General features: G+C 36.9%; 1 protein-coding gene across 2 annotated transcripts in view; it reads right to left on the reverse strand.

Annotated features, from left to right (window-relative positions):
• Positions 1 to 15,839, reverse strand: part of Taf4b (TATA-box binding protein associated factor 4b) — a 118,810-nt gene that overhangs the window by 63,962 nt on the left and 39,009 nt on the right. For both annotated transcript variants that reach the window (XM_050160684.1, XM_050160685.1), the window contains exons 7-9: positions 15,054 to 15,629; positions 8,927 to 9,044; positions 8,293 to 8,404 (exon numbers count right to left, since the gene is read on the reverse strand). In XM_050160684.1, coding sequence (XP_050016641.1) covers positions 8,293 to 8,404; positions 8,927 to 9,044; positions 15,054 to 15,629 — 806 coding nt within the window. The remainder of the gene's footprint in view (positions 1 to 8,292; positions 8,405 to 8,926; positions 9,045 to 15,053; positions 15,630 to 15,839) is intronic.

Below are 15,839 nucleotides of genomic sequence, written 5' to 3' on the forward strand. Positions count from 1 at the left end.
GGGCTGGAGAGATGGCTCAGTGGTTAAGAGCATTGCCTGCTCTTCCAAAGGTCCTGAGTTCAATTCCCAGCAACCACATGGTGGCTCACAACCATCTGTAAAGAGGTCTGGCACCCTCTTCTGGCTGTCAGGCATACACACAGACAGAATATTGTATACATAATAAATAAATAAATATGAAAAAAAATCAAATAACCCATTATTTAAAGTAGCTTATGAAATGAAGATAATTCTCAAAAGATGAAAAATGAACTAAATAAAGTTAAAACTACATTAGATTTCATGTCACCCAGTCTAAATAAAAGTAATAAATAAGTAAATAAAAAATGTTGGCAAAGATGTAAATAGAAGGTGAGAATGCTTCTGAGAATGCAATCTAGTTCAAACACTATGAAAATCCATACAGGTTTATCAAATGTACAAAAGTGACTCAACTATCCTACTCCTGAGTACACAAAGGACTCCAAAGTCAAGACATCACGTGGCTGCTGAATTCAGTTCCTGTCTCCCACTCATGCAGAAGACTATTGACCTATGAGTCTAGCCCTAAGTAAAAATCCTTTTATTATGCTCCATTCTGAGCCAGTGTGGGACTGCTTTATTGTAATCACCTACATCTAGCACCCCACAAGGATTCCAACACCATGCCTAATGGGACTGACCCACAAGGTCCCCACCATCATCACCTTCAACTGCCTGGCTTGATTTCAACTAAGTGGTTGTTTGCTAAAATCACGCTGCAGCAGAGCAACACTTTCGGCAGGCATGCCGCAAAGCAACTTGGCAATTTAACAATTTACGAGCCCTGAACGCTTTCCTTCCCCCACGCTGGTGGCTTTCCCTGTGGCCTGTTCCCCCATGCATACTTTCCTGTGTGGCAACTTGCACACCACCTGGAAGCAGACTTCTCTGGTCTGTGCTTGTAGATCATTGACTGCCTGCAAGCTCTGAGTTCCTTGATATTCTTCTGATCAGCTCAACCCTTTTCCATATAAAAAAGCACTGCTCTTAATTATCTAAATCTCTTAGTAATTAAATTCCAGGAAATTTAGGTACCAAAACCTGCCTTGTGACACTGCTGGTCAATAAACATTATTACACCTACAACAATTGAATGAAGACTCATGAGGGAGGTGAGTTCATCTGATTAATGAATAAATCAATAAATATTATTACACCTACAACACTTTACTGAAGACTCATATGGGAGGTGAGTTCATTTGATTAATGAATAAATCAATAAATTTAAAAATTATATAATTGCAGACAATATCACCACCCAGGAATTTAATAAACTTTGCTTATATTATGGATGGTATTCTGCGAAGCTTATGAGGTTTTTCTGATACATCCATTTATGTGATACTGGGGCTTAGCTTACTTCATATCATACCCTTAAAAATGGTTTGATACCAGAGTCAAGAATGAGGCACTTTTAGAAATGATACAGTCATTACAGACTAATAATGAACAGCTAACTGATGTGATTTATACCACTGAAAATCTAAAGTTGGCTGAAAAAAAATTAATGTCGTTGAAAAGGATACCAGCAATTTGACAAAGTTCAATCCATGTCAATGGGTTATGAAACTTTACAAAAGAGTGCTGAAAAATTATCTGAAATAATTAATACTATTAAAATTGACAATCAAAACCTGTTAAAGACTATAAGTTAGCAGATAGAGTATCTCTCCAGAAAGGCAATCTGCATGCCATCCAAATAATAATCAAGGATGAGAAGTTACCATTAATAAAAAAATTTCATACCTTGGGATCATATGTGTAGAATGAGCACCAGAAGTTATTTGAGTGGATTAAATCATTAGAAATAGTCACAGGTCAAGAGATTCAGACTTTACAAAAGATAGTGGTAAAAAGATTTGAATCGATTAAGGAAATTATCAGAACTGATGAGCAGGGAGAGAAAGTACAAGGAAAGGATTTAGCAATGCCAGTACATGTCAGAGTCAGAAAAGACTTACCAACAGTTTTAGCTACTTACCAATAATCACCTCTGATAAACCATCAAGTACTAAATACCCAGAAGGATTCAAAGAATATGAATGAAAACCTATATGTATAAACGATGTAAAAGAAATTAAACAAGCAGTACTATCTTATGGCTTGCATTCACCATTTGTTAGGGAGATGGTAAAGACATGGGCTTCAAACAATATGGCTACTCCACTTGACAGAATTCACTTAGTCTCAGCGGTCCTTGAAGATGAGCCATAATTACAATGGAAGTGATACTAGCAAAAGGAGGTTAAAATGTTAGAACAGGGAAGAGTCAAAGGATTTTAGGCTTACCAAGATCAAATTCTTGGTGAGGGCTTTTATGCTGATCCACAGGATCAAGCTCTTTATGATCAACACACCTTGTCCCTATGCTATACAGTATCCTTAAATGCTTCCGACAGGATTCAAGAATCAGGAGGAAAAAAACTGAATCCAATAGAAGGGTTAAACAAGGCCAAAGAGAACATATCAGTGATGTTTTACAAAGATTAACTAAGGCTGTACAAATAGAAGTAACAGACTCAAAAGATAGATTCTTATTGAATCTCTGGCTTTTGAAAATGTCAACATAGAATACAAAAAGATACTTGGGCCTTTAAAGGTTAGATCAGCACCAATGAATGAATGGATCCTGCATACAAAGAACATTGAGACATTTGACTATAGCAATGAAGCTTGTGTAGGAAAAGCAATTTCCAAAGATATGAAGAGACACCAAAATGCCAAATGTTTTTTAATTATGGTAACAGGACACTGAGAAGGAATTGTAGACAAGGCATTCCTAGAAATAATGTCTCCTCTGGGAATAACAAAATTACAAAGTCTCAACCTTCTAAATTATGTCGAAGATATGGCATAGACTGACATTGAACCAATGAGCGTAGATCAACAGAAGACAAACAAGGCAATCTGTTATCATCGGAAAACTCCTTGGGGGGGGGCCTCTTGCAGGCCCCCAGGTCAAAAGTGGTCCAGTCATTCCCAGTCACTGTGGAAGACTTGTCTCATCAGGAAAATTTAAAAATCCAGGGCCTGCAGTAAAAAACCATGCTGTTCTGGATGATGGAATAAACATAGAGAATGAATAAAAAATTCCAATAGGAAACTTATATTTTGGCAGACTTCTATAAATCAACAAAGACCAAAGCTGACAGTGAGACTAAAACGTATTACAATTAAAGGATTACTGGACATGAGTGCGGATGTAACTATCATTTCTCCAGAATCTTGGCATCCAAACTGGCCTCTGGAAGAGGCAGATGTTCAATTCCTAGGCACTGGAACCCTATTTCAAGTGAAACAAAGCATGAGATAGGTTGAATGCATGTGCCAGAAGGACAGAGAGGAAGGCTGTGGCCATATGTGGCTAATATCACAGTGAATTTATGGGGTCATGAATTGCTGCAGCAATGGAATACCCAAATTAAGATTCCTACAGTCCCAGAAACTCATGTCTCTGGGAAGGATATTATAAGGTACTATAAAAAATGGTAACCAGTTAATCCAGGCTGTTCAAGAACATAAAACAACTAACAAACCTTCAGAGGTACTAATGGCCCTACCTTTAAAATGGTTGACTAAGAAACCAATATGGACCAAGCAATGGTGTTTAACAGAAGAGAATCTACAGGCTTTAGAACATCTGGTACAGGAGTAACTAGATGCTCACCATATTGAAGAATTAATTAGCCCTTGGAATTTTCCTGCATTTGTTGTCAAAAACAAATCTGGGAAATGGAGAATGGTGACAAAACTGAGAGATGTAAATAAGGTGAGTCAACCTATGGTCCCTTTACAATCTGTAATTCTTTTGGCTTCCCTATTACCTAACTGGTGGGCTCTTATAGTTAAAGATTGTTTCTTTACTATACCTTTGCAAGAAAAGGACAGAGAAAATTTTGCCTTCACAGTGCCTACTTATAATAATTCTCATGTGACTAGAAGATATCAATGGACCGTTCTGCCAAAGGGAACGCTCAATAGCCCCACCCTGTGCCAATATTTTATAAGTCAGTCATTGGAAATAATACATAAACAATTTCCTCAATCTATAATTTAGCATTATATGAATGACATTTTGCTATCTGAATCAAATGCAGATACTTTAGAAAGAATGTTTGAAGTAGACAAAGTTTTGCCTAAATGGGATTACAAATTGCTCATGAAAAAATACAAAGAGGAGAGTCTATCAATATCTAGGTTACAAAAAAAAGAAAATTAAAACACAGAAAGCACAAATTAGGAGAGACCGATTGTGGACTATAATGACTTTCAAAGATTGTTAGGAGACATGTTCAATCTACAACCCACTGTTAGGATAACACCTGATCTGTCTGTCTGTCTGTCTGTCTGTCTATCTATCTATCTATCTATCTATCTATCTATCTACACACACACACACTTAAAAATCAAAGCTGGCTTTAGAGTTGGACAATGGCTATCCTTCTCTAAACCCAAGCATGTTGTTAAAAGAAAATTCAGAGTTTCTGTCTCATATCAGGAGCCATATGGTATGGGACAGAAAGAAGAAAGAATTTAGGAAAAATTTTACTTTTCCCCATAAATATTTTTGTCTCAATCATATCTTTCGTTGAATATATGTCTATATGAATAATGTTTAAGTTTTCCACAGTAAACAATGAATTTTCCTGCAGTAATCTTCAAACTTTCCAGAAAGAAGATGGGGCGCCACAACGATTCCACCTGGTTAATATGATATCATAATGGTGATAGCACTACTTTAAAATCAGTTTTGGGTAACAGTTGCACAAGATGATTCCAACTTGGTTAGCTGAAATGATACACCTTCTTACAACATTCTGGTAAGAACTTCTAATAAGAACTTCAGAAAACTCTACCAACTACTCAGAGACTATTTGCAATTATAATAGACAGTAATCTTGAAACTGAACCATCGTTTTAATTTTTATAGGATCCCACAGAAAGAACATCACTCGCATGAAAGCTGGAAGAAATTCTAGAAAACAACATCCCCTCTCCCAACAAAGTTTGTCCTCGGGGTTACGGACATCAATTAGGGTTGAGTATAACTAGTATACAGTTAGGGGTGGGGGTGGAAATTATGTAGGCTCAGGGATCTCTTTTAAAAGGGGAGAGGGAATTGGAAGAGATAATAAGTCGATCAGTGTGAGCTTACTCACACTAACAATAGAGTAATAGTCGATCAGTGTGAGCTATTATTTATAGACAATTTACATTGGTAAATATTCTTGTATATTGATACAAATTCAAATTATATTTGTTAAATTGAATATGTTTCTATTTCTGTTTACAATATTTGTATAACTATGCATAGTTATTTTGTCATATTATATGCATGCAAGTTTACTGATACAATTTAAAAATATATTTATCATATTGCACTATACATTTCTACCTCTGATCAAGATACATACATTGTTTACATTTTGAGGTCACTGATTTCATTTGCTGCACATTTGTTTAAAAATTGTCTAATATTCTAATATGAAGCCTTAATCTTTAAGCTATATAGGTATTAAGGATTATAGGTCAATAGTCATCCATGTTTGTCATAGTTAGACTAATCAGGTTCTTTAGATACATAGAAACTCTATTTCACATAGATAAGTAATCTTCAACCACTTCAAAGAGTTGTAGAATATGGTATTTAAATAACTTAGGGTTCTGTTGAAGTGAGACACAATCACTCCTGGCAACACCAATCTATTCCCAAGAGAATGTTGGTCAAGGTCCACTTGGAGCTTCTTTTCTTCTTGTCAAAATATGAACTTTGGGCAAAGAATTGTCCCTATCTTGACCACTGACAAAATGCACAATGTCCAGACTAGACAAGCATGATACAAGAAAAAAGACTGCCTGCCAATCCTTGCCAACACAGGATAAGATGGTCTTGAAAATTTTCCTACTTCTGAAAATGGTCTGTTAGTAACTCTAGGCCAAAGTTGATTGGCCCAATGTTGCAAATGAGACTTTGGGTGATTGCCCAGGTTGTCTCTGTCACTTATCACACATTTTGGAAGTTGCCTGTTTGTACTTTCTATTTATTCAAGTAATATTACTTCCCTTCTCAGTCCATGGGTTGAAGACTAGATAGTAGCTACTTTCCTCTCATCACTTAGTCAAGCCATTTCTAATAAAAGACTTAGATTCCTTAGGATAGGACAAGTAGTGAAACATTTAGCATGTTTCTTGCTTAATATTGTTTATGCTGGTTGTAATTCTAATTTTTATACTTAACATTTGTTCTTATTGTATATAGTTTTGTATTAGGCGTAGAATGCTCTTATTTAGACAAAACTGTAAGGTACTGTGGGAACTCCTTCAGCCAATAGCCTTTAAGATACTGGCATAGGCCATATGTATTATATAAACAGATGTAGAAACATGTGGCAGCCTCTTTGTCTCTGGATTTGGTTCCTGTTCTTTGCTCTCCACTTCTGGATAAGACTGTGAGTCTACCCCTAAATAAAGAACCCTTTATTATACTCAATTCTGAGCTAGTGTGGGACTACTTTATTGTAATCGTCTGGGAGCCATCTCAAATAATTGCACTATTAAACAGGAAGCAAAATATAAACATGAGAAAAATAAAGCAAAACTTCAATGGTCAGTATTTGAGGGAATTTGGCAGTTTTAAATGTTTAGATCAAGAAAAACTGAAGTTTAATTAACTAAATCTCCAACTTTGGAGGCTAGAAATAGGGAGCACCTTAACCATCAATCTAACTTGCAATGTTAAGAATCAGATCAGTGGTAGTCTTGGGTCCAGAAAGTAATGTGAGGACTGGCTGATGAAAAGAACAAGCACAAAAAAACCTTGTGGGATATTGAAAATATTGTTTTTATCTTGATTATGGTACCTGGCACATGGGTTTACCCTTTTGTCAATACTTACTGAACTGGAAAACACTATTTCATAAATATCCCGTTGTCTTTCAAGATTTCCTCCCAAAACAATACTGAACAATAGCTACAGTCTCTGTGTAGCCTGAATATCCAAACTACAAATTATTTCTAAATGAAAAATGGAAAGAAAGCTCAGGATAAAGCCACTGATCTACGATGCCTGATATTTGTCCAACATGCCACGGGCACCTGCCTCAAGCCTTGTGGTAAACCACAAAACCAGAAAAGAGAAAGTAGAGGTAGCAATGGCCATAGGGACAAAGTACACTATCAGAGAATGGCTAATATACCCCATGTCAGAAAATAATTGGAAAGAGATACTTGACAAGAGAAATGTAAAAGGAGAAGCACCTATTCTGAAGATTAAATTATAAACTCAAAGTACCACAAGAAAAAAGAGAAACAACTACAACAAAAAAGACAAAGATGTCAAAAAACATCTAGCTCCTGAAAAGATGAGCATCTAAGGACTTTGGAATTGAACAAGAAGTCCTAGAACCAAGACCTACGTATATGGTGGGTTTTTTTTTTCTATAAATAGACATTTACAATAAAGTTTAATCTGTAAATTAGGTGCAGTAAGGCTAATTAGAATTAAAACAATATACTTTAACAAGAGTATAATGATGTTCTTCTCAGTCCTCAAAATAACCAGGACTCACCCTTTGTATGGTGACAAGAATAGAAAATTAAATGCCTACATAAGGAGATGAAGCAAAGTGAGTGACACAAGCATTGTGACAGTCGAACCTAAACTACCTGAACACATGCACTGACTCATTTGATAATTGTGGTGGCCACCAACTGACCAAGCAGTGGGCAGCATGTTAATTCTGGACACATTGAACAAGGAAATATTGACCTGCTGAACGTGATGACAACGTGTTTGTCATGCCTATTCCTAAGAATAGGACCTGGCAGAAGCATGGGACGGAGCTAAATGACCTGAAGAGGACATGAAGGTGACAGCGGACATGCTTAGTGCCAGGGTCTAGACTACTACTACACAGGCTTTTCCAATCCACTGAAAAAAGCACACAAGATTTGTGTCTGATATTTGTAAATTATAGTCAGTTTTTAAATTATTTATAAAGTACGTGGTTATACTGCCTGCATTTATGTCTGTACACTATAAAAATGCCTGGTGCCAGGGAGGCCAGAAGAGGCCACTGGATTCACTGAAACTGGACTCACAGAAGATTACGAATTGCCATGTGGGTGTTAGGAATCCAACCAGGGCTATTTCTTTCAGTATTTATAAACAACATTCGTACCTGTTTATTTATAATTATTCTTTAACATCTTTTCCCCCTAAAACTTTATTTCTACACATCAGATTAAGTTTTAACTACTGATTTTCTTTACCTGAAGCGTATTGCTCCATTCTCTTTTATTTTATTGTTATGAATAGAAGATGTATGAGCTTGAAGAGAGAGAAGTTTATTTCCAGGCAGAGTAATTTGTTTTATGATGGAAGCTGTAAAAACAAAACAAGAAAGAAAACAGAATTAAAACAAAAAAAAAAAAAAAAGCAATCATGTCACATCAGGAAAATTCAGGACAGCTTTTAATACATATAAAATAATCAAAGACTATCTTAAGCTACCACAGAATTATGTTTAAATTATAAAAGGACAGTGAATGAAACCCCTGAATAAGAAATCATCTTATAAAGACCTCTAGATTATGTTTTCATGTAGTCTCAAATTGTCTTTAGAATTAGAATCATTATAAAAACATCATACACAAAAAGTGACAGAAAAATGTTGATATTCATTGTGATATTATTAATACACATTTACTACTAGAATGGTTAATCTAATATTACAATACCATAAACAGTTGTTTGTTTTAAAACAATATATACCCCTAAAGAGTGCCTCTGTAAATGTATTAACTATCTTTCAGTCTTCCCTTGATACAACAGGTGCAGGTGCTGTCATATTCCAGATTCACTGTGATGAAGCTGGGATGCCAGCACTACACGGAGGAAACTTACTAGTAGGCACTATAGTATTCGCCAGCATCTTCGGTCCACATTTCTGAGTGCTCAATGGTGATGAATGGGAAATGGCGGTCACTTGATCTGCATTGCCTCCTGAAGGCTGCTGAACAACCTGAAACAATGAGAGTTCATTATAGCCACTCAAAGGAAGCACGCTTTAGCCATGAACAAGAGTTTCCACAGTTTTTCTCTATCTAACACAATAAGAAAGCCTACTTAAAATTCATCTTCAGGATGGCCTCTGAGACATGGGGATCCTCCTGCCTCAGTTTCCTGAATGCTACCTGGGATTTGGGTGTCTATCACCATACCCAGTTTAATTTGTATGAAGCAAAATTATCTCATTCAAAACTGAAAAACATTATCACATATATTAAAATCATTTTCTACAGCAGAATTCAAATTTAAGAAATAATCATATAGATAATACTTTTCTTAATTTACCATGGAAAATTTCAAACACATGCAAAATATAGAGAACAAAAATGATACCATTTACACCACTAGCCAGATTAAATAATGATTAATTCTTACATAACCACATTTCACTTATACCTTTTAACCACTTCCCAATTTTAAAGCAAATAAAGAAATTTTTGTTTGTTTGTTCGTATTTTCCAGACATGTTTTCTCTGTGCAGTTTTGGCTGTCCTGGAGCTTGTGCTGTAGACCAGGCTGGCTTCAAACTCAGAGATCCACTTGCCTCTGCTTCCCAAGTGCTGAGATTAAAGGTGTGCGCTACCACCACCTGGCTTAAGAAATATCTTTTTTATCCATAATATTCCAAAGTATATCTATAAAAGACAAGAACGTTTATGTACTATTTTTTAAAAAGTATCATCCTAAACCTTTCAGAAAGTACTGTTCTCTCAAATAATAGTTACAGAAATACAGTAATGATTGGGGATAAAGAGAAACTAAAGTACTAACAAGATTATTATTTTTAGCTTCAGAGAAAAGACAGAAAAGCAGAATGTCATATTTTCACTTCAAAGAAGAAAAAGTCATCATGTATTTGGGCCAGCTACTGATAGTGATATAATTAGAAGTTCTTATATTTATATAAAGTGTAATGGTCTGCCCAAGAGAAATGATACTAAATAAAAATTTATAAAAACAATTTATTCTATACTATAATTATCTGTAATAAAAATGTACAAATCAAGTGTGTACAACTAAAAAAAAACGTAGCAAGCAAAGCACTGCAAGTACGTATCTTTAATCTCAGTACTCAGGAGGCAGGGGGGATCTCTATGAGTTCCTAGTCTACACAGCAAGTTCCAGGCTAGCTAGGGATACATAATATGACCTGTCTCAAAAAAGAAAAAAAAAGTAACAAGAAACACACAGCATTCCATAGATTATAAACATAGAAATAATTCAATTGCTATCACTGTTTGTTAGAAGAGGTCTCTTAGCAATGGAGATGTAAGTTGGAATAATTCATTTGCCATCATTATTTGATAAAAGTTGTGTTATATGTTTGAGAGAGTCTTAAAACTAAGTAGCTTAGGTGGGCTTTAAATGTGTGATGCTTCTACCTCACCCTCCTGAGTAACTAGGATCACAGACCTGAACCACAAAGTTAGGCTAGAAAAGAACTCTTTTAAAAAATAATATATATTTCAATCAAGATATGAACTGAGATCTGAGATCATGCATACTATGAATTACTAGGGTTTGGGCTTAAAGTTAATGAAGTAATACATTTTATGCATTCAGACTGACAATCAGAAAAGAATCTCTCTTTTGACCTAGGAATCTTTGCAGTCTCTTTTACAGCACCCTCAGCCTTACCATGGCCTCTGCTGGCCTGCAATCCTGAGGACAGTCCTGACCCTGCCTGGCTGTGCCAATGCCCTGGTGTCCTGTGCCCTGCCCATGTTGAAGGTGACAGCCTTCAGCAGCAACAGCATCGTTGTGGCCTGGATCCTATGTGATTCAGAGCACCATCCAGATGCAGTGCAAGGTGTTATGACTCACTACTGGTAGTGCCCCAGGAATGTCATCACCCTCCTCATTGTCCTACTGGGCCTGCTGATGTACTTTGCTGAAGCTCTATTGACCAGAGAACCTTAGGGCCCTGAGCTGAGCCATCAAGAAATGATGCCTAAGAGTTTTGGGTTGTTTTGTCTGTGTATTTGTGGTATGTGTGTTTCTTCACCCTCAACAAAAGCCTTTCTTAAACTGCTGATTCTGTTTGTTCTTGCTTATGGTGAGTTTTCTCTGCTGCTACCTGCGTCACTGGAGAGTGTTCCTGCACTTCAAATCCTTACCTGTCAAAGGAAATAAACCAGATCAAAACTCACCTGGTTGTTTCTATACAAAACAGCTAAGGATAAGATAAAAGGTTAGTATTTACTTTGAGTGTGTAACTACTATAGGAAAAATGATGGAGAGCCGGTAAAATTAGCCTTTACAAGAACTGAATTCTTACAAAAATTCCCAGACTACCAAGAAGGCTCACATTTCAAATATCTGAGTACAAAATAAAAAGCTTACAACTAAAAGAAACTGAGCAATTTTAGTTCATACAACCCCTGTATAACATTAAACCCTGAATATAACATACAATAGTTAACAAGAAAAAAGGGTAACATGTGAAGAAAAGAGAGCATGCACCACTCTTTAAAGTGGTGGTGGGTAAAATGAATTTCATAAAATATGAATTGAAACCATGTAATAGTAGTTTGGAAGAATTCGTACAACTTGTGTGGAGATCTTATGCAAAAGCCTAAAGATATAACACTCTCCAGAATTATTCTAATGAAAGGTAAATAGTAAGAAAATCTTAAGCTCATGATCAATATTAAAAGAATTATCATAGTATGACTATAGACATAGTTATTGGTTGGCTGACTGTGAAACAAAGAGTAGTAAGATTTGGCTATTCTGGCAAAGAGAAGCTGATGTGGGAATGATTTCTTATTAATAAAGAAACTGCCTAGGCCCCTCGATAGGCCAACCCTTAGGGGGGTGAAGTAAACAGAACAGGATGCTGGGAGAAAGAAGCTGAGTCAGGCAATCACCATGATTCTCCCACTCCAGACAGACGCAGGTTAAGATCTTCTCTGGTAAGCCACCTCGTGGGCTACACAGATTATTAGAAATGGGTTAGATCGATATGTAAGAGCTAGCCAATAAGAAACTGGAACTTATGGGCCAGGCAGTGTTTAAAAGAATACAGTTTCCGTGTAATTATTTCGGGTAAAGCTAACCGTGCCGGCGGCTGGGTGGCTGGAAGCAGCCCACCGCCCCTACCCTTACAACAAGAAGCTGAAGGAGATAAAGCTTTGGTTAGCAGTATTGGATGTCTCACCAATGGCTACATTTACATATCAGGAGACCAAAAATATATAACATCTTCTGATGTCAAAGATGCTACTTATATTAATTTTATTAAAGAATAGTGATATTGGCATGAGGGTCATCTCAGAAAGGGCCTACTATAAACAGATGATGTCTTCCTTTAAGTTAGACTGGAAAATGGATTAGCAGGTCTGACAGCCAGCCTCTGCAGATTAGGGGAGAAAGGAAGCAGGGCTGTGCTGGAAAGCAGTAGCAATAAAGCATGATAGAGAAAAGGGCTGAACAGAGTGCCAGGGTCCAGAACATAAACTAGTACTTTTGCAAATGTAGCAGTGACCAAAGAGCCAACCAGAGTTCAGAGCACATGCCCAACCTAGAACCCGGTATAGTATTAGGAATACAAATGTACAGTCTTCTTCAACTACTCTGCTTTTGTGTTTCTTATTTAAGTTCCATGGTGCAATTTACAGACATGTGATTGGACTTGCGAGAAATCTTACTCTTTCAAAGTCAAGTCTTCTCAAACCATTGTTCCAGAAATTAGGCTATATTTTCCTCTTGATGTAAGATAACTAATAAGAGACTGATCTAGTCTTTCTCAGATTTTTAATGAATGCAAGCAAGACATTATAAAGAATAAACTTTGTCTCATACTTTGTCAAATTGTGTCTGTGTGGTTTTAATGATGCTAGAATTGTATTCACTTTAAAGTAGTACCTGAAAAGACACATCCTGAATTAATTAACCAAGTTACAGTTCACCAAAAAATTATTAAAGAAAGTATCCTCACATTAATCAGGGCATTCAAGAGCATATTCTTTAAAATATGCATCTTCTTTATAGTGAATAGAGCTTGACCACAGATATGATCCAATGTGGAGATTTTCATTTTTAAATAACTTTGTGTGGTTAACTATAAACTATAAAGAAATGTTTGCTCGCTTCTTTTTAGCTCTAGTTCCTAAGCATTTTCTTCCTCACCTAAACATAGGATTATGGTTTATAATAGACCTAATGATATTTTTAAATTACTTTCAACTTTAAATTCCTTAGCATTTTTTTATATATTAAAGGCAAAATAAGAATCACACCTAACAACACAGGCCTATGATACTAGTTACTTGGTAATATGAGGTCAGCAGGTGGGTTGCAATTTCAAGGTTAGCATGGGCAATGCAACCCTAGGTTGGTTTTAGGTTTCTGTTTTTGTGACAGGGTTTCTCTGCTATCCTGGAACTTGCTTTATAGACCAGGCTGGTCTCAAACTCACAGAGATCCACCTGCCACTGTTCCCCAAGTGCTGAAATTAAAGGAATGTGCCATGCCCTGCTAGAGACTTTTTGTTTTGTTTTGTTTTTCGAGACCAGGTTTCTTGGCCTAACAGTCTTGGTGTCCTGGAATTCACTGAAATCCACCTGACTCTGCCTCCCAAGTGCTGGGATTGAAGGCCACAACTGTCCAGCTGAGACCCTGTTTTAAAAGAAAAAAAAAAAAGGGTGGTGGAAGGATGAGGTTAATGAATAGTGCTCCCAGTACCCACAAAGCTGGGACAGTGAAGCAAGCCTATAAATCAATACTGAAGACAGAAACAGGAAGATTCGACTGTGAAGAGAATGGAGAGACAGCTCTCCAGAGGACACAATTTAATTTCCAGCATCCACACTGGGAGGCTCACAACTGTATGTAATTACAGCTCCCAGTTCTGACAGGTGTGATATATTCACTCAGACACTCATATGCAGAAATAAATATAAAGTGGACAGAAATCCAGAAGAAATCTAATTTCAATTTCTGGTTTCTATACACCTGTAGATACACACACACACACACACACACACACACACACAAGGGGGAGGGGGGTAGAGGAGGAGGGAGGGAGGGAGGGAGGAAAGGAACACTACAAAAGACTAAAGTTACAGCTCAATGACAGAACATTTGCCCAGAATGAACGAGGCCCTAGCTTCAATCTTCAGTACTAAAATAATGTCATCATAATAACCACCTATGTAATAGCTTCCAAAAATATTTAGACTTAATGTAATATTGAGCAATAATAAAAAACAAAGAGACGTCTATCAAATATTTATCCTAAGCACTTAAGTCATTACAATGTAATCCCAATACTTAGGAATCAAAGGGAAGAGGATCTGTGAGTCTCACGCATGCAGCAAGCTAGCAAAACACAAACACACACACACACACACACACACAAAACAAAGGAAATAAATGTTAAAAACAATTTTTAAAAGTGATTAATATTGGGACAACTAATAAATTTTATATCAATGTCCCATGTGTGACAACAGGTTTGGCTATGTAAATTTAAAAACCATCCTTTTCATTAGGAGATACACAGTCACACATGTGGGCACAATCATGTATTTCCTAGATTGCAAATTTAAAATCAACTTGGAAATAAGTTAAACAAACAAACAAAAAAGGTCAGCGATATAGCCAATGGGAGAATGTTTGTGTAGAATGCTTAAGGCATTTTAGCAGTCTCTATCACTGTAAAAGAAGAAGGGAAGAAAGGCGGGAAGAAGGGAGTGGAAAGGGAAGGGACAAATATACATAAAATTTTAAAGTACACAGTCACACTTCCAGATACTTGTCAGATAGATGTTCAGTAAACACTATGAGTGAGCTTCTCTATGTAGTTATAAAGAGGAAAATTGACCAAGCAAGGCAAAAAAAAAAAAAAAAAAAAAACCTTAACTAGTCACATTTGGAAAGTATACAAAGTCTTGCCAGTCTTCTGACTGTGTGAAATTTTCAGAATAGGTAGCTGAGGAAGAAATGAACTGTTACTCACTAGTTGCTTGACTTTGACCGCCTGTGGAATGCCAGCTGACTGTGGAAGGAGGGGGCCTGGCTGGGCAAGTTTCATCTGGACTGGAGGGCCAATGACAGTTTTTTCAGGTTTGGTCCCAGCAGAGGTGATGGCAGGCTTTACAGATGGAAGACAAAGAGGTGCAGCCGAAGTTTCTCCAAAAGTTACTGCTGGAAGAGCCAGTGTAACTGGCTTCTCAGGCTGAAGGGAGACTGCTGTCCCTGGATTTGGTACCGACGTTGTGAGTGGTTTTGAAGTCTGCAGCAACACAGTCGCAGGTGTTGTACCCCCTGTTAGAGCTGGGGCCACAGGATGTAGTGTCACAACCCCAGTGTTTGCTCCTCTTGGACCAGAAAGCGGATTCACAGTTTGAACAGACAGAGTTCTGGGCACTGCTGCTCCAGAGCCAAGGACAGGGGAAACAGTACTTGTCACCACAGAAGTTGTTGCTGTCATGGTACAGGAGGGAACGACCACCTCACCAGAGAGTTCCTGAACACAGTTCTCAATGAAGCTCTGGGAGTTAGGGAGAAGTTGTCTTAAGGCAACCACACTCTTCTAGACACAGTAGAGGAAAGAAGATAAAAGTTAACAAAATAAGCTTAAAGTAAACCAAAATTTGTATTTAACATACAGTTAAGTATATCAAGTATTTCATATAAGAAAACTGGTATTTTTGTTTTCCTATCAGTACATGGATTTAGAGGCCAAACTGCTTTCTCAGTGAGAAAATATTACTTTAAATGTGAAAATATTACATTTCTTTTG

The sequence above is a fragment of the Alexandromys fortis genome, unplaced genomic scaffold (assembly GCF_014885135.2).
Source record: "Alexandromys fortis isolate MF-2015 unplaced genomic scaffold, M_Fortis_MF-2015_v1.1 scaffold_104, whole genome shotgun sequence".
NCBI classification, from domain to species: domain Eukaryota; kingdom Metazoa; phylum Chordata; class Mammalia; order Rodentia; family Cricetidae; genus Alexandromys; species Alexandromys fortis.